Source organism: Cebidichthys violaceus, unplaced genomic scaffold (genome assembly GCF_023349555.1).
Source record: "Cebidichthys violaceus isolate CVI_PGR_0920_01 unplaced genomic scaffold, fCebVio1.0.p SCAF_4, whole genome shotgun sequence".
Lineage (NCBI taxonomy): Eukaryota > Metazoa > Chordata > Actinopteri > Perciformes > Stichaeidae > Cebidichthys > Cebidichthys violaceus.
In genome coordinates, this window is record NW_027176594.1 from 1836443 (window position 1) to 1860791 (window position 24349).

Here is a 24349-nt window from a genome sequence, read left to right on the forward strand (position 1 = left end):
TTTGTTTTCTAATGCTGAGGAGACGAAAACAAATCAAAATATTAAATAATTTTCATTTCCAGGTTCAGTTTATTTACCTGAGTCACATCCACTGTCAAATATCAGTTCCTCTTTTTATTGTTTCATTATAAAAGGAAACACAGCAGAGGAACAAGGAGCTCCTTTGCATAGAAGTATGTACACAGGGTGATGTAGCAGGCGGACTTTAGGTTGTCAATGAGGTCATTAAAGTTTTGATGTTAAATGACATCAATTGAAGCAATAAATTCCTCCGTGTTTGCTATTTGGAAAGAAAGCGTTTCTCCTGCTCGTGGAGTCGCGCCTACATGTACCAGAATGCACTGCGCGCAAGCTTCTGACTCCCGCCGGCCATATCTTCTTGCACGGCTAATGCAGCGGCTGCAAAGGGAAAAAGGAGGTTCTGTTTCTGAGCAGGGCTTCAAGAGGAAAAAAAAAAAAGGTAAGGAACCACTAATCCAGAGATCGGCCCGTGTCTACCCAGAGAAAACAAAGCTGAAACAGCAGGCTGTAGTTGTTCCTCACCACCAACTACGTCACTGTGACTTCAAACGACGGCGACGGATGAACATATTTTGCATCAATATAGCACGCACTGAGGAATTCATTGCTTCAATCAACTACACTTACTATCAACACTGATAGGACATCCACATAAAAAAAAGAAAGAGGTGAATGTTTCCTTTAATGTGTTAAGAGAGACGGATACGGTGCCTCCCTGGAAATCTTTTCCCCACATTTTGGAGGAAAATCCCATGCAACCCTAACGAGCCAGCCATTACAAAAGACATGTCTGATTTTTACCTTCATGAACAGTTTGTGAGTCAAAAAAATCTTAAAACAGAGTAGGGCGGGTCTTCGCAAAATGCAAACTGTCGTAAAATAACAGGCAGCGCCACTGCTAATGGCTGTGATAGAGGTACTTCAGCATGCAGATGAGAGGGCACCTCCAACATTCAAACACGCTCCTAACAAACAGCCACCAGATATGTGAGTTTAACCTGAGGTGTCGGGCGATGCACCGCCGGGCTTTGAGGCTTCTCTGTCTGGGGTTCTGGCTCTGAGTCCACCCTTGCCGGTCGGGCTCGGAGTCCGGGTGTCTGTCGGAATCACCAGGTCACCGAGGATCGACGGGTCCGCCCTCAGCACCTTTCTCCCTCTGGCGCCCCCCGTCTCCTTCTTTGGAGTCTCCACTTGAGGAGGTCTGATCAGAGGTGAGGAGTTCTTAAACGCTACTATTCACCAGTAGATGTCAGGCTAAAAGCCAGATGTTAAAACATCATATGAGTTTGTGTTACATTACTTACTTGTCAATTTTCTTCAGCGCTACAGTCGTCCACGGCGGCTTGGTGGTGTTGTTGTTGTTGTTGTTCTCCTCAGCCAGTTTTTTGGAGATGAAGACTGCGGCCGATGCTTTCGCCTTCGAGTCTCCACCTACTCCAGCTGCTTTGGCTCTCTCCCCACCTCTGTTTGGGCTCACATTCGCTTCCTTTCTGCCCAAACCACCAACATTCACAACCACAGAGACGGCCTGTCCTACTGTCGCCTCCTGGACCTTGGCGGTCGAGTTCGGTTTGTTTACAACAACGTTGGTGGTTGCAGTCTTTTTCTCTTCATCGCTCTCTGATTGGAAGAACTTGAGCTTGGACTGCATTGTCTTGGCCGCCGTGGTCGAGGTACGAGGAGCAGCGACGGGCCTGGTGTTGATAGAAGTGGTTGCTGTGGTGAAGGGGGAGTCACTAGGAGTCCGTGAAGCCGCGGGTTTGGAGACGACACACGTCTGAGTCTCTTTAGCAGCAGGAGAGACACTGAAAGCAGGCCGGGAGGGAGGCGAAGAAGAAAACGTGGTGGAGAAGCTGGGAGGGGTGCTGGCTTTCTCCGTCACCAGTGACGGTCCCAGTCTGGAGGGTGTATGAGTCGGAGTGGCCGTGTTGGTTTTAGTTGAGTCAGCTAGAGGAGTTAATCTGGAAACGGGAGTTTCGGGAGCAACAGGAGTTAATTTGGAAACGGGAGTTTCAGAAGCAACAGGAGTTAATTTGGAAACGGGAGTTTCGGAAGCAACAGGAGTTAATTTGGAAACGGGAGTTTCGGAAGCAACGGGAGTTAATTTGGAAACGGGAGTTTCGGAAGCAACGGGAGTTAATTTGGAAACACGCGTCTGAGTCTCTTTAGCAGCAGGAGAGACACTGGAAGCAGGCCGGGAGGGAGGCGAAGAAGAAGGAGTGGTGGAGAAGTTGGGAGGGGTCCTGGATTTCTCCGTCCGCCATGACAGTCCCAGTTTGGAGGGTGTATGAGTCGGAGTGGCCGTGTTGGTTTTAGAGGAATCAGTTAGAGGAGTTAATCTGGAAACGGGAGTTTCGGGAGTAACAGGAGTTAATCTGGAAACGGGAGTTTCGGAAGCAACAGGAGTTAATTTGGAAACACGCGTCTCTTTAGCAGCAGGAGAGACACTGGAAGCAGGACGGGAGGGCGGCGAAGAAGACGGAGTGGTGGAGAAGTTGGGAGGGGTGCTGGCTTTCTCCGTCCTCCATGACGGTCCCAGTCTGGAGGGTGTATGAGTTGCCGTGTCGGTTTTAGTGGAGTCAGCAAGAGGAGTTAATCTGGAAACGGGAGTTTCGGGAGCAACAGGAGTTAATTTGGAAACACGCGTCTCTTTAGCAGCAGGAGAGACACTGGAAGCAGGCCGGGAGGGAGGCGAAGAAGAAGGAGTGGTGGAGAAGTTGGGAGGGGTGCTGGCTTTCTCCGTCCTCCATGACGGTCCCAGTCTGGAGGGTGTATGAGTTGCCGTGTCGGTTTTAGTGGAGTCAGCTAGAGGAGTTAATCTGGAAACGGGAGTGTTTGTGGGTAAACCCCTGAAAGGTGCAGATGGGTTTGTAGACGTCAGTGCCCTGAAAGACAGAAAGCAAAAGACACGTAATTGTTACAAAATTCTAGCATAACATACACAAACTCCAAATGAACCGGTGGAGTTGCATTGTGGGTAATGTAGGCGTCAAATTATGACAAGGAAGAAGAATGCGTCTGCTGCCTCAAATTTGATCCTTTTATTTTTCTGACAATGTGATAGGAGTTCTATTTATAATTTTAATTATACATTTTAATTATACATTTATAATTGCTTTTTTTCAATCAATTAATTCACTTTTTTGTCTTTTTTTAATTTAAATTAAAAAGTAAAAAAAAAAGAGTCTATAATCGCTCTGGTGGCGCGCTCCAGACTAGAATAAAAAAGGATCAGTTGTGATTAAATGAATTAACACGGGTCCTCACTTTGCACAGCTCCTGTGATAGAGCTTCCCGTCCACTAGATGGCGCTGCACCAGGTGAACGTGCTTGGTGCAGGACACACATTTGTTGCTCAGGGTGCCTGTCTGATGGGATCTCTCAACCACCACATCCTGGAAGAAGGGAGGAAAGGGCGGGGGAGGTTTCACCAGATGGAAATGACAACTTTATTCAGGACAAGTTATCTATTAACGTAAACTGAGGCAATGTGGGTTTTTTTTTTGTTTGTTATGTAACAGCTGTTTGATACAGACAACAATAGAACTTTGTAGGTGTTTGGAAGTTACAAGTTAAATCTTTTTGTAATGCTTATGTGAAGAATTAAGGTTACCTTTGTGGCATTTCTGCTTTGTTTTGGGGAAGCAGAGGGCCTTGTGATGTTGGCGGAGGGGGGAGGGCTGTTCTCTCTGGCCGGTTTGGAAGAGGGAAACACCTTGGCTGACACCGGCTGGTTCTTCTTCCCGGACGGTTCCCCCGTGGGGTCGTCAGCTGGGCGCTTTATACCTCCCAGACCACCAACTGCAGCGAAACACGTGAACAAACAGAGACTATAGTGAGACAGGAAGAAAGGGGGACAAAAGGCGGAGACGGACACAGCCAGAGACACCGATACTCACTCGGGGAGCGCCCGTGGAAGTAGTTGTAGTACTGGGACACGTATGTCAGGATACTGAGGCGGTCAGGAACCTTAAGAGCCACCATGTCTTCTGCATCCAAGAGCGCTGGAATTCCCAACTGCTCCTCCGCGACCTTGAACGCCTGCAAATGACATCGACTTTATCCGACAAGACAGAGGAAGCTCGGGGCGGACAACGATGGAAAAGCAGATAGTCTGACTTTGTGAGACCTCAATGGAAAACTTGGAGACTTCTGCATCTTAACACACTTCGTACAAGATATTTACTTATTCTGTTCGGGACTGAGAGTTTCTGTTTTGATTTCAGCTTTACTTTATCAGAGTCTTAGAATTGAGGTAAAGTTGGGGTCAAAATCACTGTGTTTTTTAAACACTGAAACATGTTGGACATTTTTTTGTATGAACTCATTTTGATTTTTAATGTCTATTTGAGTGCCTAGTATTGTATTTTAGATTTCCCTCCTCCCTTTAGATGTAGACATGTATTTTATTTGTTTAAATTAATGGTTCAACCGTGTCTTGAATAAAATCCCTTTTTTCAAATGGCAAACATTCTGACCACAGATTGAATCTACACCTTCTGTGTTCAGAGAGAAAGCGACTCAGGAATTTCCAAACCAGATTTACGTTCAGCGATTCCATGGAAGCAGAAAAAAACAAAAAACAAGCAGAGGCAGGCCGACGAGCATGAGAGGCATTACTAAATCAGTAATCAGACGATCAAGAGAGCCAGAAAAACACTGTTTACTTTGCCGTGCACTTTAATCTCTTACAGCTCATTGTTGGTTTTTGAACTTGCATCTGTTCTTTCAGCGTTGTTTCAGATAAGATCCTGAATAAGTGTCAAATAGTAGCTGCTAATATGGGCTTTTATTCAATATCACTTTAAAAGAGTAAAAGCGATGTTGAGTTTTTGTCTCCGAGCTCAGATTCCAGTAATGAAGCTCTGCGGAGAAAGTGAAAGTAAAGAAAGCAAAAAAGCAGTCGAGGTCAAAGCCCCCGGACTGAAACACGCTGCATTTGGAGATGACTCCTTCGCTCAGCTACGTCTGAACGCTGACGCTTTTGAAAATCCCCTGTTTCCAAACATCAAGTGGTGCTGAACATCAACAGATGTTAGAGCACGTAGAAGCGATTTATGGGCTGCAAATAACAATTACTCTCATCATCCATAAATAAATCAGTTTCTTAATTGATTTACTAATCATTTAGTCAATAAAATAGGTCAAAATGCTGTTAAATGAATGGCTTAAGTAAGGGCTTTTCAAGGGTTTGAACTTCTTCTTCACTGTCTTTTGTTGGCACATTGCAGCATATCCTGGCGTGTCACCGCCAGCTGCTGATCAGTGTAACAGTGCGAAACCAAAGACTGCACAGAAGAAGTACGGCCACTTCAGGCCTTGAGTTCGGCATTTTGGCCGTCGCCATCTTGGCTTCTTTGCAACCAGAAGAGACACGAGAGGGTGGAGCTAAGTACAACGCAGCTCTGAGTAAAACATTTTTAGGCGGCTAAAAAGGTCACAATTAACTTTCATGAACTGAAAACACAGCGTGAAAGGGTTAAAGTCGTACGGTGAAAACACGGACAACTCCCAGACCAAACAACGCCGTGGCAGCAACCGGTTAATCACAAGGTAGCCCCGCCCTAAAGCAAACTCCGCTTTATCGTCTAATGGACCATAATTTACTAAATGAACTTCATGCTGAGACCACAAACTCATGTTCACAATGTTTACTGAGGTAACAAATCAAGTGAGAAGAGTCATTTTCTCATAGACTTCTATACAACCTGACTTCTTTTTGCAACCAGAGGAGTCGCCCCCTGATGGCCATTAGAGAGAACGCCATTTTTAAAGCACTTCTGCATTGACTTCTGCCTGAGTGAAACCATTGGTGGGGCAGGGAACCTTTAAAATCAGTACGATTAATCATCTGGTCTCTACAGCCGCGAGTGTGGAATCATGAGGGAAACATTCAGATGTCAAAATGCAGAGTGTAAACATGTCTCACCAGTTTGTTGTTCTCGTAAACATCTTCCTTCTTCAGTGAGTCAAAGTTGCTGCATCAGAGGAAGAAGGAAAAATTAATAACAATAACATGTGCTCCAACTTCCCTTGTTCATTGGTCTAGATCTAAACATGTGTTGTTTAGTCATGACACAGACAGTCGGACGTATCAATTCATTACACAGTCATGATGGTGACACATGGTCACATGTCAGCCTGCATTCTTTAGAAGCATGGAAGTGTCTACATTCAGTAAAGCGAAGCAAAGCTGCGTCTCTTCCTATAATGAAACTGCTTGTCTTCCTGCAGTAATGTCCCCTCTGGATGAAAACCAGGCGTCTGTGTGTGAAACTGGGCAACGTTCCACTAGAGATGGCGAGTCGGGTCTTGGGAATATTTAAGCCAAAAGCGTAACGTGGACGGCTCTCATTCACGACATCTTGAGACAAAACACTTTGCAGCTGTCAAGTGACTAATATTAACACATGTTCCCGGGTGGAAATTCCCCGGTAGTTGTCAAAAAGTCCCGGGAAAACACAAAGGAGACGACCTTTTTCATTTTCACTTGATCAAGGCCTCGAACTGATAATGATCTTTGACACACAGACCGTTTGAGATCTCAGACAAGTCAATTCAATTGATTTCTCAATAGACCGAAAATTAAACCATTTTTAAAGTAAAATTCCAAACATATACACGTTCATGCTCCTATTATTGTATATTACATTTCTTTGGGGGCTTTTGCACTGCTGACCGGACACAACAAACAATATGAAGACATCACAACATGTGACGAAAAACGTCACCTAAAAGTGACTCAAGAGGTCATTCAGTGGTGTCGAACATCATCAGTTGCAGCAGGCCAGACGTTTGTGCAACTTTAAGATTAATACAAGAACAAACATTTACAAAGGAGGCGTTTTTATATCCTTTGGGGCTGAGAAAAAGTCTGATTGCCGACTATTACGTTTGCATTAGAACAGAGCTCCAGAGGCTAATTTTCTAATGATTTGCATTTAAACAATAGCGCTGTTCAACATGTTTGTGTGCGTAAAATGTATCTTTGTGATGAATGTGTGTGTTTGACTCTAAAGGCATCATTACAACCCCCACCCACCTTATATTTTATTTCATTTTGTATCGGGTTTTACATGTTTTATGTATTTACTTACAGTTATGACCACCTATTTTAGCAAGCTCATAAAGGCCTATAACTAAATGATGTTATTACTAATGTGAAAACTGGTAAAAGTGAAGTGTTTTTTCTACTTTGCTTGAGAATAAATGTACAGGCAAACAACAGTTAAAACATGTGTGGTTAAACAGACTTGATTGCTTAGACTTTGTATTTTAATTATAAAGTGTAGTGTGACGAAGCAGATCAGTCCACATCAATTCACACAGAATCTTTTTAATTGCCATTATTTGTTTCCAGGCTTTTCTTCTGTTTCTTTTTTTTAAGACCCAAGATTCTACCAGGTCAAACCCTGAGACCTTCATGTTGCTTCCTTAAAGTCTCGATTCAAGTCGTGAAGGGCGTCAAGTCTAAAGTCCTGTAAGTCTCCAGATCTGCACTCTATCACATAAACACTGAGGAGCAGGATTGCACAGATGGTCACTTTATTAAACTGTAAAGAATAAAATGTAAATAAAGCCCAGGCCTAATGTCAATACAGGCAGCCTCTGCAGACACTGAGCTCCTCAGCTGAGCTCCTGCTCCGGTTTCTTTTCGTCTCTTTCATGAAAGAACCTCAAGTAAAACGACTAGAGTACGTCTTCTCTCAACGGTTCGTGTCAGAAACGGGACACAAGCGGCACCGACCGACTCCTCTGGTGGTCCGAGTCTACTCACATGAGATCGGGTCTGTGCTTGTGGATGAGCGCGCAGAAAGCCATTCCGTTCCTGAAGGACGTGGTCATGTTGGTGATGGACACGTCCCGGTAGCCGTCGCACCGGACCCGGCACCACTGCTGCAGCGCCTTCACGGCCGACATCCCCGGAGCTCAGACACCGAACCGATCCGCGTGTGAGCGCAGCGAACGCCGCAGTTGGCTTCCAGAGAGCTCCCCCCCCCCTACCCTACCCCACCCCTTTCTCTCTCTCCACCTCCTCCCTCTCAACAACAAAACTTCTGAAAGTTTCCACAGCAGCTCGAACGCGCTGGATCCAGGAAATGAGAGACAGCAGGACGCTGCACGAGAGTGTGTGTGTGTGTGTGCGCGCGTGCGTGTGTACCTGTGGGAATCACCTCTATCGACTGAGAGAATGTGAAGAAACTGGAAGTGACACCTGTGAAAGGTCGATAGTGACGCTTCATGGGTGGAGTTCAGTCCTCCTTTGTGTTCCTTCTTTCTCTGTCAGTGTGCGTGCGTGTGCGCGTGTGTGAGATATGAGTTAATTAGTCCAAATTATTAATAGGGCATTTTTAGCCACCAAATTATTATTTTTAAATTGTACATAATACCTATATATTTTCTTGTTGCCAGGAAGCGACTACAGTTCTGTTGGACAGTCTTGGTTTTTTTTTAAATTTATTTTGGTACATTTAAGATGTTAAAGCAACACAAACAAACACCAGTCAGTCAGCTGCCTTAAAATAAAAACGTCACCACGTAAATTGTGTGCAATTATGTCATCATGTCGACTCCTCCTCAAAAACCCACCCAGAAACTAAACTGAGGAGGCTCTTGTCCTCCACTTCCCCTCGTGAATCACCTCCCATGTAGCAGCCGAGTTGCCGTCACACATTTACATTTCATATTAAAGGGAGCATTGATTTAAAAAGGTTACAATATGGAGCTATTTCAGTAATCGGTGCCACCAGTTAACCAGGTGTGGTTGCTGCTTTTGTAAGGCAACCTGTCCTGTCCTGTCCTGTCCTGTCTGCTGGGTGTGTGTGTGTGTGTGTGTGTGTCTCTTAACCAGGTTACCTGACACCTGCACATGCGCTCTGTTCAGCAAGCAGCAGCAGCAGCATTGTTTTCGCTGACTCAGCCTTTCTGTGCATTGCACCACCGTCTTCACTGCAGAGAAATGTTGGTTTCTGTTCCCGTTTGTGTGTCTTGTTTGGAAGCGGAATGATCTGCGGCTTCCACATAGATTAGGTAACAGGCTACAGTTACATTACAGTACGTACAGTGTCTATTAATAAAACACCACAAACACGCACCTGTGTCATGTACACGTCACCCATTCCCACCGCTTAATCCACCACAATGTTACCATTGATTCTTCAAACTTTAAGCAAATTAGATCCATATTTCAATATCCTCTAAATAGTTTTTTGTCTGTTTTTCTAGTTGGCTGCCCTATTTCCTGTAGGTGTTGCCCATTTGAAATAAATTGCCATCACTCTTGAGCAAGTTCAGTCAACATGAAAACATTGAGCAATAGTTCATGGCATTTACCTGGTGGTGCCAAAGCAATGCAATTCATTTATTACCATAACTCCCTTTAAAGCTGAACTGAAACTCTGTAATAACTCGTCATTGTGAATCATCATTTCCCTCTCTATGTCAGGGGTCAAACTATTCTTTTTTTTTCTATATTTACACTCATCAAGTGACCATCATGTTCATTCTCAGTCAGATGTTGCTCGTCTGCCAGATGTTCCAGAGGAGCCGTTACATTGACTTATTGGACTATTAAACCAGGATGTGATTCTGTATTTAGAGGACGATGATTAAGGGTTTTAGTTTGCAAAGGGGAAACACAAACACACACACACACACATTGATTTAGTTAAACCAAAGAGAGGAGAGCAAATAGAAAGAATAAGAAAATGTGATAACAGGGTAAATATTAGTTCATGTCTCAGCACACCTTTGAGGAAGCTGTAGGTGTGGAGGCCGAATACAGACTAGCGAGTGCAACACGGGACTTGAAAAGGAGTCTGCGGAGCTGTTTCCCCCACATGCACTATTTTGACTTGTATATGTCCATGCGTGACATTTCTTCACTTAATCATCACCGACACCTCAAACTCTAACCACAAACCTAAACTTAAGTCCTAAGTGATCCTCAAGGTAGTCAGGGACTCGACAAAAATGACTCTGGATTTATAAAACTGGACGTCTTGATGAGATGATTATAAGTGAATATAAAGAGCGCACCGTTAAAAGAGCTGTACTGTTTTTTTGTCGGTTTGAAACACAAAAAAAAACACATCCAGACAGAAAAGGAAACTTGAACAATCGAACAATGAAGCTGCTTTTAAAACATTTTATGACCCCCCCCCCCAGACTCTCTTGCACTATACCCATCCGTCAAAAACAATGAAATGAAACGGTTTTCATTTAACACTTAACAGATTTGTTTTCTGTGAAGCTTTCACTATGAAATGTGGCAACATAAATATGCCAAAAGCTCAGAAAGCCCAGACTGAAACATTAGCAATGTTTTGTTTTTCCTAAAAAAAAAAAAAAAAAGAAGCGTGTAAACCCATGACACTATTTGCTTTCACATTCTGTTCCCATTCCTCCCACATGCATTAGGAGCACAGTCGATCGAATCAAACATCCCCTGAAAGAGTCCCGTACTTTGTCCCTCTCTCTGCATGCCGACCATACAAACACCCCCCCCCCCCCCCCCCCCCCCACGCACAAATACTTAATCCTCCCAAATCCAGACAGGAAATGCCCTCGTCAGTAGAGCAGAATGCTTTTGACAGACCCCCCGCTTCTCTTTCTCTTTCTTTCTTTTTTTTTCTCTCTCTCTCTCTCTCTCTCTCTCTCTCTCTCTCTCTCTCTCTCTCTCTCTCTCTCTCTCTCTCTCTCTCTCTCCTCTCTCTCTCTCTCTCTCTCTCTCTCTCTCTCTCTCTCTCTCTCTCCTCCCCCTCTGCAGAATGATATATGTTCCCTCTACCAACCATCTGGAAACAGTTAGCCTGTGAACGTTTGCACAGGGCCAATAAAAACACGTCTATCAGCAGTGGAGGATGATCCAAGCCCGCTATCAGAGGGGGAATATATATATATATATATATATATATATATATATATAGATATATATATATATATATATATATATATAGATAGATAGATAGAGGACAAGTTGTTTGCTTTCACTTTCTGTTGCCGATATGTGCGTTCGTTGGGGACAATCAGATACTCGTACATTCTCCATGTTATTATGTCTTTTAAGAGAGTAGCTAATTTAGCTCAGTCCTCAGATGACCCACGTATCTTAATACCAGACATCCTGAGACTCTTCTGTCTGCAGAACAAAGCTGCTGGGTTTAAAATGGTGGAGACTTAAACACTCTGAGAGAGAGAGAGAGACAGAAAGGCTGCAGAGCTGATTAAAGGGAAACACCGACAGAGAAGAAGAAAGATGTGATTAAAAACAAAAGTACCGTTGGAATTAATGACGCCGTAAAGATGCGACACGTTCGTTTCAAATATATTAATATTGGATGAGTTTCTTTTCATTTGAGCCGACGCACGCGAGGATTTCTACCTTCATAACTTTAGATAAATAAGTTAAACATTAAGCTCACATTTCTCCGTCTTCAAAGTTACAGTAAAACTGCATGTACTTTAACCCTCTCTTAAGTACTCTGGACCTAAATACCTCATTCAAGGAAGATTTGAGCAGAGTTGCAGAGATGTGGGAAGAGATTTGGTTTTGTTTTGAAGCTCCTACTTTTTGAGTTTAAACCTGAAAACAATTAAAATAAATTAAACTGGCAAATGTATAACAAATGACATCCGGTATGTTGTGGCCTTTGGGGGGGGGGGGGGGGGGGGGAACAGAATCCGTTGTGAGGAATGAGTCCCAACAATCAGCACAGCGTTGAGAAAGTGTGTCCTCTAGTGGCGCACGTGCTCCAGCACCTCAAGCTTCAAATTCAAACGCAGGCAAGATACAAAAATTAAATAAATTAAATGTATTCAAATTAAATAAACTTATTCTTTTCTTTCATTTGTTGCCTCAAAAAGATGTTTGTCATCAAAGAGAAAAAAAAAATCCAGCAAAACTCCAGAAGTTTTCATATTGTTCTTATAATTCAATTCAAGCAATTACACAACAAATTAAACACAATGAAGGGTAAAATACTGCAGTTTTTTTTTTTCCATTTCAGTAACGTTAACGCAAAAGACAGTAAAACTCCGTTCTGCGTCGTTTGCGTTACAGCACACATGCATCGACGGCGTTCACAGCAGGTCTTCTGTGAGCTACACACTACCAACTCAAATCAGATTTTCACAGCTTTGAGGTCAAATTTAAGCAGAATAAATGAGCTTTGCTTCAACGCTTTTAAGTTACATTCTGCCGTCAGAAGAAAACAGACAATTCACAGTAAAATGATTGCAGCACACGTATGGCTGGTGCGGCGTACTGGAGTTGCGCGTTAAAGTAATCCTCGAGCATAGCAGTGACTGTGGTCATCAGCGTCACAGGCTTACAATATAACAACAACAACAAAAAAAAAAAAAGGATCATTTGGTACAAACCCAGAGACGCTCACACACACACACACACACACACACAGGAATCATAAGGCACCTGTATCTTCCTTTACAACACGGCGGTACTAATTAGTGCAAACATAAGCTGTGAATAGCATTCAAGCACATTCGACGCGTTACGTCCTGACCCGTGTTCAGACATAGTTCATCCTCTGTTTCACTTATTGCACAAAACCTTACTGCTGATTAGAGTTTAAAAAAAATTAAAAATAAAGTTCAGATTTGATTCATGAACTGAAATAAAAGTGAAACTAAAAATATGAGCGATGAGAGATAAGTTATCAGGCATTAGATTCAGACAGATATTTAAAGCAGTGTCCAGACTACTGGAGCTCGGTGGTCGTGTTGTAGTTTCATAAGTCTTCATGTGTGTTTTTTTTTTTATTTTTATTTTTTTTTTTTTTTAAATATGATGAACACAAACCTGACTTCACTCCCTCCAGAGTACCTGTTTATCTGTTCATCTTTTCTAAAAAGACAGACAGCCTTTTTTTTTTTTTTTTTACCTTTCTGTACTCCAGCGCACACAAAACGCAACAATGACTCTGAGATTAAAGTGCTGACTCGCCGCTTTAATTCAAGGGCGTTTTCAACCACATCGGATGGACAGTTGGGAGTCGTTAGCTCGTCTTAAAAAAAAAAAAAAGGTTCTACGAGTCCCACACTGATCACCCAAAAAACGAGACGTGAAAATGAGCACGTTAACCTCAGTTATTGTTCGCTTCGAGACCGCAGAGACAAAACGTCGCCATCCTAAAACATAAAGGCCGCACCGTGTGCCGGCCTGGGGCTTCAACCGCAAATAAGAAACATCCGAGTCGTCACATCCAGCTGACGGTGAAGTTCTGACTGAGGTTGAGACCGAGATCTGCAACCGTCAACACCTGCAAGAGAGAAGACGCATCGTTTCAGCATGAGAGTTCCTCCATTCTGATAAAAAACTAATCAAACTGCTCATGTACTGCAGAAGAGCAATATTGAAGTTATGTGAAACTCGCCTGCTGCAGCGCTGTGGATTCAGCACTTTGTATTAAAACTCCAGCAAACACCAGCGCCGTCACACAGTGGCCGAAAAGTAACCCAGTACATTTCCCCAAGTACAGGTAATACACGTTTAGTTTTACTATTTCATGCGTAATACTTCTACTTCACTATATTTCAGTAATACTGCACTTTCTACTTTTATTTACCAGTTATACTTACTTTTCAGATTAAGATTATACATAAAAAAGTAGGTTATAAAATAAATAAACTACATTTAAGTCCTGCTTTCATGTGTGAACAATAATGATCCAATAGATTAATGATATAGAACTGACATTCTGCATAATGAGTACTTTTACTTAAATACACGTTGAATGCCGGGCTTGTACTGGAGTGTTTTTACAGTTTTACTTCAGTAAATGCTATTAATACTTATATTAACTATATTTATATTATATTAACCACTGCTGACGCGTAAAAGGTGAAATAAACAATGTCACCGCTGGAGGCAGAAATCTCCAGAGAGTAAAACGGATCTACGCGATTCAATCACAGAGAACCTGGAGAAACCACATCCCTGTTAGATCCCCACATGATGAGTCACCAGGGACGTCTAGCGCTTTATGACTCGGCGTGAACATCGAGCACGACCACAGCCTCCAGGTGGTTCACCCCCCCCCCCCCCTCTCTGACCTCACCTGGTTGGCTCTGTACGTGAACGCCGCATCTTGGGAGTTCACCAGCACTCTGCTGGGCTTCTGCTTCACACCGTAGAAGGAGGCCGTCTCCACGGTGATGTACGTTGCCTCCACGTTGCTATGGAGCACCTGTGACGTCATCACGTTCTACGGAGAAAAAAAAAAACGAGCAGATGGACGGCGGCGAGTTAACATCGCTTTCAAATGCAGTTTGAAAGATTAATGAGTTTGAATACAAAAATGTCTAAAAGCTTCTCTGTAAACACAAATAACAATGGGCATCAATGAGAGCTCAGCCTCGGTGGACCAGAATGCACTGCTGCCAAAAAGTATGTTGTGCTTTCAGTAAGTTTCTCTTCATCGGCACACACAACCTTGAGCTCAATCAAACAACTACAGACGCAGCTTGTGGAGGCGTGGGCACCTGAGCGACGTTGAAGACGATGTAGGAGTACAGGTCGTTCTCGTACGTGTCGATGCTCTCCCCGTCGTCCCAGAACACATCTCCGCTGGCTGAGCCGTCGTCGGACAGAGCCGAGACCAGATGGAGAGGCTGACCGCTGCTCACCCACAGCGTCAGGTTGGGCGCCTGCACACACGAACGAGGAGAGAGGCAAACGAATGTGACGTTACAGACTTCTGATTGTCAGGGTTGACTTGGCAGATCCACAGAAAAAGGACCCAGGTTTGATTCCGTCGTTTCATTCCATAACCCCCGATCTTTCTACACTGCCATCTCTCAAATGAAGGCGAGATGCCAAAAAAACATTTCTTTAAAAAAAATGTTTTTGTTTTTCAGGCTTAGCCTAAAAAAGGTTTTCACTGGAACTACTTTCCCCCCAAAGAAATAGTCCCAATTAAAAAGGCTTAATAGATGCTAGATGAGTACATGTGGTGTTATTCATGTCTATGGCATTTTCAGTGTTTGTGAAACGGAAGGAAAAACTTCACCTCCACTACTTTGGAGGCAGCAGCAGCAGATTTAGATGCAGAAATCTCTGCCATTGAGCTCTCACTTCTATGCATCAAAAGCACAAAAGAAGAGGACTTCTGTCCAAATCTGTACAGAGTTAAGGGGCCTTAAGTTGAGGAAAAAAAAAATTGAATAATTCAGAAACTGAACAACACTGTAATTTGAACCAAAAGCTATGTTTACCTGTGTTGGTGTTATAGAGCCCTCGCGCAAATGCAGGTTGATCTTATCCAGAGGTGCATGGAGTCGAAGGTCTTCACCTTTACTGCGCAGAGAGTCGCCCTGGGAAGTAGACCGTCACATGTGCCCATAAGTATTTACACCATTTTGGTTCCCGACTCATACAACACCGTGTACTCTGTGGTACCGTCACTGCATAGTTTGACAGGGTACCCCTTATGAATACGCTTCAGTTCCCACAGAATCTCTGAAGACACTAATGATTCCACTGTAACTGCTTTCAGTGCAGATCTTCATGAATCATTTACAATGAAGCTCATTTGCACAGAAAGGGGCAGATTTTGACAAATAGTTGAAATATGCACAAATTGCACGGGAGCACCGGGACGCTATTTGCTCGGCAGCGCAGTTAGAGGTGCATTTCACCGGTTTGCAGGTGACATTTTTGACAGTTTGATAGTTTTTGATAGTTACACCGTTACTTTTTGTCTGATTTGCGCAGGTTTAGAAGTCAGAAAAGCCATAAAAAAAAAATCATCCTTTTGTGGATTTGTGTTCCCGTCTGAGTGCCGAGAGGTAGTGCGGGTCTCACCGTGTAGTAGTCATACCACAGACCCTCTGGGAAGTAGCCATCCACGTAGTCGACTCCCGGATCCAACACCGGTGTCACCAATAAACTCTTCCCCCACAAGAACTGTTTGTCAATCCCATATGTTCTTATGTCTTTGGGGAACCTTTGGAGGGCACACAGGACATTTGACAAGTAAGGCAACGATGCTCCCAGTCCACACAAAGTAAAGAAAATCAAATACTTACTCAAACATTAAGGGCCGTGCGACAGTGTGTCCGTGTACGTGCGCATGATGGAAGAGAGTGTACAGGATGGGGAAGAGGGAATACCGCAGCAGCAGAGCCTGCTTCATGGCTGTACGAGCCAGAGGGCTGAACGCTGTCGGGTCCTGAGGCTGTAAACGAAACAACAACAACAACAAAAAAAAACAACAACTAAGTAGCACTTCTTCAGCAGACCAGCTCTGGACTTTGGAGCTGCGGTGTTAAGATCTTACCTTCATGTCGATGGCGTTGTGGTTGCGCGTGAAGGGATAGAAAGCTCCCAGCTGCGTCCAGCGGACACAGAGCTCCTCCTGCGGCTCCTCGCTGAAGCCACAGATATCTGCTCCCACCAGCGGGATGCCAAGAAGGTTAAAGGTCAAGATACCTGAGGGAGACAAAAGGAGACAAAGGAGACAAAGGAGAGGGGGTGAGCAACATCGGGAGGACATGGAGGGGGAAAAACTGGAGAAAGATAAGACACTTAAAAGGATGGATAGTTCCTCTTCATCCTCATTATACTGTAGACTAACATGTGAAACCATAATACAGATCTTTACAGTCGCACAACCTTCAAATGAGTAGTTCTACAACAATATAAATGTGTCATAAAACACGATAAATATACTCCAAATTCAAAATCTCCCCAACTTCTGTGAAAATGCATCCGGGATGGGTCTTTAGCTTTAGCTCCTTAGCTAGCTTCTGCTTTCCTCGCCAGGTTAGTTGCTAACTTTTGTCCGTCGGGCATTAGTAAGCAGCGAGTCTACAGCAGGTGTTTGCCTCTCTTTGTGTTCTATAGCTGTAAAAATGTGCAACCCAAATGCGTCTCACCTGCTATCGAAGTGTACAGATCTTTCCACTGGCTCCGGTTGTCTCCCAGCCAGTGACCAGAGAACATCCCCTGGCTGGGGAAGGTGGAGCGAGAGATGACGAACGGCCTCTTTGCCAGGATCCGCTTCAGAGCGCTGGACACGAAACAAGCAAAGACAAGAGGACAGGAAGAAGAGTTAGGGAAAGGAGCGCGGAACAAAGAAACAGCAGTTCAGTCGTGCGTCGGTGTGCGTTGGAGGTCTCGACCTTGCAGACGCCTTGGCTTCCATCAGTCCATAGAGGCTGTGCATGTTATAGTGAACCGACTGCTTTTGCTGCGCGGTGGCACACACAGTTTTAGCTCTCAGCAGACCTCCGAGTATACCTGAACAGGAGAAAGACACAGTTTAACATTTTGACTTGATTTTGTTTGTTGCGAGATTTGTGCTTGAGATCCCTCACCGGGTGTGTAAGGAGGATTTTCAAGACTGTTTGAGGGACAACCATTGGTGGACCCGTCCAGGAAATTTGACGGCTCATTCATGTCCTAAATTAAAAAATAAAATTAGACGAAGGTCAAGGAGAAGATGTACATCGTGAAGTGCAGAGAGTCAGTTCTTCCCCTACTTACGATCCATAATCCATCAAACGGCACCTTCTCGTGGAACCTCTGAAGGTTGTCGAACCACCACTCATGCGTCACATCGTCAGAGAAATCAGGATACGCCGTCAGACCGGGCCACACCTGCAGGACGAGAGGGACAGTCGTATTTCTAATGCACCCAGAAGCAGTACACGCGCGTTGGGTTAGCCTCATTTGTGCTGCATCATTACAGGGCCTCACCTTCCCGATGAGCGTTTTCCCTTCGGCGTCTTTAATAAAAACGTTTCTCCTCAGCCCTTCGTCGTACGGCCAGTAGGAGCCCTCGGGCTGCGAGCTGCTGATACCCGGGTCCTGCAGGTCCGAGAGACACAACCGTCAGACAAAAACGCTCCGAATCGGACGCGCGCATGTTAAAAGCAAACGCAAACTCCTGCGTGTACCAGGATCATGACGTAGCGCTGGTCGTGAGCGTGAAGGTCCTTCACCAGATCCGGCAGCGTGCCGAACTTTGTCGGGTCGAAAGTGAAGTCCAGGAATTGGTCCATGTAGTCGATGTCGTTCCACTGGACGTCCTGTGAACCAATCAATCAGATCATTGATGTTAACAAAAGAACCGAGAAACAAAGGAATCCTGACACACAAACAGTCTGCAGGCTCAACTGTACCTGGGGTATCCCATAATTCCTCAAGCTCTTGACAACCTCCCAGGTGGAATTGCTGGTGTTGTAACCCCAGCGACAGAGATGGTAGCCTAAAGCCCAGTAGATGGGCATCGTCGGGTATCCTGTGAAAAGATGGAGGGATGAGGAGAGTTCACATCCGTACATCTTCATGGACATAAAAGACGAATATTTTCCAATTATTTTATCCTTAATGATGTGACCGTTGACATCCCTGTGAATCTATTTTTCCATTCTCACGCCACACCAAAGCAAATTCTCTTTTTGTATGTGAAAACCCACTTGGCAATAAAGTGGTTTTTGACTCAGAGAGAGGACGTCATCAGGAACAAATGCAGAACTTGAGGGAAACAGAAACAAACTCTGGTGTTTGGAGGATTACACACAGCGGACAGGAGACACACTCTGTGGATCAAACTGCCACAAAAACACTCACGTATACCTATTTAAAGTTTGTCTTCTGTTCATGTATTTCATGTTCATCAGTTTTCTCGGCAGTGACCCATTGACCTTTTAAATGTCTTCCCCCCCCCCCCCCCCCCCCCGAGTCTCACCCAAGACCGCGGCATAAAAGTGTTCATCCCAGCAGACTCCTACTGACCTATGACCTCCACATACTGTCCAATCACGGAAGCAGGATTGGGACCGAGGAAAACGTAAAAGTCAAGGATTCCTCCAATGGTGCGCCAGGTGAGGGCCGGGGCGGGCTGCAGGGCCGCATCTGAGGAAACAGGAAAGAAAATACTGCTGATGAGACATTTGTAAGAAAATCCTGCAGAGTAAGCTACAATTAGGACAGCGAGAGCATGTCTGTGAAGGGATATTAGGAGTAACTCAGAATCAAATGTACAGTTGTATCAATATTTTAAAATAAGCAGCTGATCGTCCCTTCTCCCGGAGAAACAGATGGAAAAGGAACATCATAACGTTTGAAGATAATCTTCAATATTCTGTTTTCATAAAGTCGCTCAATGTTTCTTCATATGAAGCGCAGACTGACCCATCGCGTTGCTGTTCAGCAGGAAGAAGCCGTGCGCGTCGCCTCCGTCCTCCATCGCCAGGTAGAAGGGATGAGCTCCGTACAGGTTCGTCTGCTCCTACGTTTGCGGACCGGGACACAATTAGGATTTGGACCAAAAAGGTGAACTGCAGCAAATGTTGACTGTTGTTTCGGGTGGCCTTTTCACACAGGAGACATTTTGTAGGAAAAGCACAGGTGTGAATGAAAGAGTTAGCGACGGCTCGGTTCCGTCAAGCGTCTCTAAAAGCTATTTGAGTGAGCCAGCATGCGCGACACCAAATCACATCCTTTTAGCACATACTGCAGCCGCCCTAATAAAGTACGCACTGCTGCATGCAGTATGCATTCAGTCGGGACTTGTACTTCTTCATGACACGGCCGCTCGAACTCTGACACGGTCGCTCATATATCAGAAGCGCAAAGGATTGTGGGTCAGAAGAGCCAGAAAAGCCAGCCGGATGTATAGATGGAACATCCTGGTATCTCTTGCATACTGCGTTTGACAGACTATGTGTTGGAACATAATAATAATAGATTATAATAGACACACTAAGTCTCTTTCTGGAATACTAAATACTTTGGTATTTATTTATTATATTAAATTGATTTAATATATTTATATATTTAAATTCATTTATATCTCTTTATTTTTTTAATTTGATATCTCTTTATTAATTTATATCTATTTATTTATTATATTACATTTATTTAATATATTTAAATGTATTTATATCTCTCTATTGTTTTTATGTATTTATTTATATCTCTTTATTTATTTATATTACATTTATTTAATATATTTATATCTCTTTCGGGCATACTAAATACTTTGGTATTTATTTATTATATTAAATTGATTTAATATATTTATACATTTAAATTTATTTATATCTTTTTGATTTTATTTATTTATTTATTTATCTCTATTTATTTATTATATTAAATTGATTTAATATATTTATTATTTAAATTTATTTATATCTTTTTTTTATTTATCTCTATTTATTTATTATATTAAATGTATTTAATATATTTATATCTCTTTCTGGCATACTAAATACTTTGGTAGTAGGTGGAACAAACACCAAAAGTCTGATTCGCTGTCGCGGCTCACTGGGACACTTTAATGACCTCGGAAATATTATTAGCAACACCTGCGCTTTTTCTTCAGCTGTGCCTAAAATGTAAAAATAAAAATGATTAAAAAAAAACGTGATTTTTTTTTTCCCATACCATAGGAGGCACATCTCTGGCCCACATGGTGAGCGTGTTCCAGTGCAGGTCATGCAGGAAGGTGGAGCGGTGCTCACCCAGGCCGTAAATGAACTGACTCTGCAGGGAGGTGGAGAACTGGAGGAACTGATCCGCATAGAAGAGAGGAGCCACAGTGGTGTTGAGACTAACAGGAAGCAGTTGAAGGAGAGAAAAGTCTTATAGTGTTAATCATCAGGATTTTCACCACGGAATGTGCTTCCAGAGAGTTTCTAGTACACAACATGAGTGCGGTTGTGATCGTCAGCCTCAGACTTACAGCACTACTCCTGTGGAGCTCCTCTTCACGATGAGACCAAACGGACTCTTTGAAAGCTCCACGATGTAGTCCGGACTGCCGGCCTTCTTGGTGGCAGCGGGAACCGAGATCGGAACCTCGAACCTCGGACTAGAGGGGTCGGTAATCTAGATTGGGAAACATGAGGAGAAGTTTGTTATCAATATACAGATCAGAGATTTTACAGCAGTATGTAATAAAAACAAAATCAAACAACAGTTTATGACAATCAAAAGGTTTGGCTCGGAGAGTATTGGCTTATCAATTTGCTCAAATGAACAAGGGGTTGACAAGATTTCTCTTTTCATGGTGGTTTTCACAGTCAACCCTAACCTTTAAATGGAAAAAAAGGGCATTGTGGTTCAAATTTAAATAAATACTCGTTAACGTATCGATCCAAATTCATTCCCTAAATAATGAAAAACAAATACAAGTCAAACGTTTCGATGCTTTTAAGGCTTTCCTTATGAGCTTTTGTCACAGAGCAAAAGGGGAAGTGCAGAGTCAGGTGATGCTTGTTTGCGGGTTTGAGAGTGACCTTTTGCCATTTCAATGTTTTTATATTGATTCATTAATTAATCAATACAAAAACATGGATTTAGTGCAGCTTTAACTTTTCAAATTTAGCCCAGGAAGCACTTTCTCAAGACTTTGACACCGTCAGCAAACGTAAGCAGCTGCAAGGTCAGCGGTTCTTCACAATATCACAGCTGCTGTGCCTGAAAAACTGTTTAAATGACTAAATATTCTCCTCCGCCTTGATGAGAATTGTCTTATAATTGATCAGCATGATTGCATGCAGCTTAAATCGCAGATGTAAAAAGTAAAGCTCTTGATAAAAAGCAGAAGCTGCACGTCCCTTCGCTCACTCACCCTGACACGTAGCCGCGTGTCCGTCTCGTGACGTATCTCCACCTCCAGAGCGAGGATATCTGCGGGGTAGTAGGTCTTCACCTCCCTGACCAGCGTACCTTTCTGTCCCAGCGATGTGTCGTTTATGGACACCAGCGAGTAGGAAGGGAAATCCTGAGGATAGAAACACCAAGGGATACCGTTTCTCCCGGACGGGCGGGCGGCAGCGGAGGAGGACGGGGCGGACGCGGGGATGAAGCAACAGTTCCTCGCCTCGCACATCTCTCGGGTCACGACCACGGCTCTCTCGGGGTAGCAGTCGAACCTCCACGCCTCGGGGATCAAGCTGCAGGCCTCTCGGCGGGAAGCGGCGGCGGCGGTGTCGTTCGCTCCCGTTTCTGCCCGAGAGTCCGGCGTTTGCGCGGGGGCCGGCGACGGGGGCCGGTGCGGCTGCTGGTTGGACGGCCGGTGCAGCCAGAACATGGTGCCCAGCAGCCAGCCTCCGCAGAGGAGCAGCAGCAGGGCGCCAATCACCAGGAGGCACGTGGTGACGGAGCACGGCGGCCTTCGGGGAAGCAAGGAGGCTTCCTCTGGCTCCGGAGCCTTGAAACACAACAAGGGGATCCCATGAGGAACGGGTTCAGAGAAGCAACCATGAGGACCCAGACTAGTCCCGTCATACATGGATTAGACAGGCAGCAAGTGTGTTATACACTGAAAACAGGGAAAACCGGCAACACAAAGGAATCCTAGAACAACTTATGAGCTGATTATTTTCTTGTATAATCGACTGTTTGGGTTGAAATTGTAACAAAATTAAAAAAAAGATCCTATTCAGACGTCTTCAAATGTCTCGTTTTGTCCAAAAACTGTCCAAAAGCATCAAACATTTAGCCGTCCATCACATACGGTGAAAAGAAAAGCAACAAATCCTCACAAGCGAGGAGCTGGGGAGTAGAAAATGATGAAATAATTGAAGCTCTTGAGAGAATAAATACTAATCAAATCAATATTATCAAACAACAAATAATGAGACTAATAACGCATCGAGATTCTAAAACATCCCAAACAACTGTCAGCCTGAAGAAAGAGCGTGAAGATTCTGCAACACTTTGAAAGCTGACTGCGGTAAACCTGTGAACTCACCGGAACGTCTTCATGCACAGGACAAGGCTCTTCTGACAGAACCGCGCCGGAGAACTGGACATCTTCCGGGTTCAGCCGCTTGTACGACACCATCCTGAGAGAGAGAGTGTGTGTGTGTGTGTGTGTGTGTGTGTTCGTCAAACTGAGTGACTGAACACACGAGAGAAAGAAAGAGAGACGGCAGAAGAAAGTTCAGTTCCATCGGGTTGGATCTCGTCTCCTGCTGTTCGGGGGCTGGTGGGAGGAGGAGTGAGCACAAGAATCTGGGACTTTTGATTCGACAGTCGATGTTGATGGTTTAATTTAAACCTCATAACAGAGGACTGAGAGAGCAGGACGGTGTGTAAGACACAACAGCAACTGTGATGCAATGGTGGAGTGTAACTAAAGCACATTTATTCAAGAATTGTACAATTTTGAGGTACTTCTACTACATATATACGTGATACATTAGGTTACTTTGCAAATTCAGATTAATAATACCAAATATTATTAACAAAATGGATGATGATGGAATATGGATTAAGATAAAACTGTACTGATCCCACATCAAAGGGATCTATACATTAGTGCATTGATAGTTATAATGCAGTAATATAATAAATAGTACTCTGAAATGGGCCATTCTGCAGAGTGAGTAGTTGTTGTACTTCAAGTATATTTGAAACACACACACACACACACACACACACACACACACAACACACATACAAACAAACAAACATACAACACATTTAAGGACACATTAAGATGCCATAGATGTGCAATAATAACACCGTCAGTAACGTACAGAGTGTTTTAAAAATCATAACTGGATGATATTAGAGTCTTTGTCTCGAGGAGTTCACACGTGAGTACATATCTTATCTGTTACTTTTAATCAAAGCGTTGTTGACTTGATGTGTTCCTCAAACACAGCACCCTCGTGACAGCGCACGTTACGTAACTTAACGTTTTGTTTATTAGGAAGGCCCATACTGATAAGGCACGTTGACCAGTTTGTCCAAAGATCATTACGCTCTAGCTATCTAACTTTAGCTAGCCACACTTTAGCTAGCCACACTTTAGCTAGCCACACTTTAGCTAGCCACACTTTAGCTAGCCATGCACAGGACAGAACATATGAATGTCAAAGTTCACCAGGGACACATTTGACCGCTAATTAAAATGCAGTTTTGGCTGACAAGACATTAGAGTTATGAGAAAACAATTCGTAGTCGCTTGAGCGGTAACTGTTGACGTTACGTTAGTACAGTAACGCTTATTAGCGTTAGCTAACTTTTCACAACAGTGTAACTTTAGCTAACACGAGCTAACGTGAGCTAACAATGGCGTTAACATAAACACTGCTTACCTAGATACCATTTCAGTCTTACAGACAGAAAAAATACGGCGTGCGGAGCAGATCTGTCCTTTAAATAAACGTATCGTTTGCTAAATAACCCGTAAGGTCGATAACCGCAAACATCTGCATAGTGTGTTTATCTTCATGGCACATTCACTACACCTCGGAATTCCGAGAACTTCCGTTTAGAAGCCTCTGCTTCTTCTTCTTCTTCTGGTTTTTCGGCGGTTGGCATCCATTTTATTGTGGCATTACA

At 43.7% G+C, this 24349-nt stretch overlaps 2 protein-coding genes across 3 annotated transcripts in view; both read right to left on the minus strand.

Annotated features, from left to right (window-relative positions):
* LOC137884815 (MICAL-like protein 2) overlaps positions 1 to 7977 on the minus strand; it is a 16460-nt gene extending 8483 nt beyond the window's left edge. For both annotated transcript variants that reach the window (XM_068726845.1, XM_068726844.1), the window contains exons 1-8: positions 7799 to 7977; positions 5951 to 5999; positions 3921 to 4062; positions 3635 to 3822; positions 3289 to 3416; positions 1326 to 2906; positions 1020 to 1222; positions 1 to 14 (exon numbers count right to left, since the gene is read on the minus strand). The exon at positions 1 to 14 is cut by the window's left edge and continues 44 nt beyond it. In XM_068726845.1, the coding sequence (XP_068582946.1) occupies positions 1 to 14; positions 1020 to 1222; positions 1326 to 2906; positions 3289 to 3416; positions 3635 to 3822; positions 3921 to 4062; positions 5951 to 5999; positions 7799 to 7941 (2448 nt within the window). In that variant the 5' untranslated portion in view covers positions 7942 to 7977. The remainder of the gene's footprint in view (positions 15 to 1019; positions 1223 to 1325; positions 2907 to 3288; positions 3417 to 3634; positions 3823 to 3920; positions 4063 to 5950; positions 6000 to 7798) is intronic.
* Positions 7978 to 11930: 3953 nt separating this feature from the next.
* On the minus strand, positions 11931 to 24263 carry gaa2 (alpha glucosidase 2). The gene is made up of 21 exons (XM_068727277.1): positions 24103 to 24263; positions 22749 to 22898; positions 21624 to 22205; positions 20733 to 20878; positions 20435 to 20600; positions 19181 to 19277; positions 18782 to 18901; positions 18166 to 18284; positions 17941 to 18072; positions 17741 to 17851; positions 17528 to 17641; positions 17359 to 17443; positions 17164 to 17281; positions 16918 to 17051; positions 16320 to 16471; positions 16069 to 16217; positions 15845 to 15986; positions 15256 to 15354; positions 14524 to 14688; positions 14100 to 14246; positions 11931 to 13301 (listed from the first exon to the last, which is right to left on the minus strand). The coding sequence occupies exons 2-21, from the start codon at positions 22839 to 22841 to the stop codon at positions 13239 to 13241; spliced, it is 2934 nt and encodes a 977-aa protein (XP_068583378.1). The 5' UTR covers positions 22842 to 22898; positions 24103 to 24263; the 3' UTR covers positions 11931 to 13238.
* Positions 24264 to 24349: the final 86 nt, after the last annotated feature.

Coding starts and splice junctions, on each gene's coding strand:
- gaa2 (XM_068727277.1), bottom strand. CDS start 22,841: ATGGTGTCGTACAAGCGGCTGAACCCGGAAGATGTCCAGTTCTCCGGC. Junction 17,852..17,940: donor AGCGCTACGTCATGATCCTG/GTACACGCAGGA, acceptor TCGGACCTGCAG/GACCCGGGTATCAGCAGCTC. Junction 14,247..14,523: donor TCGTCTTCAACGTCGCTCAG/GTGCCCACGCCT, acceptor TTTTCTCCGTAG/AACGTGATGACGTCACAGGT.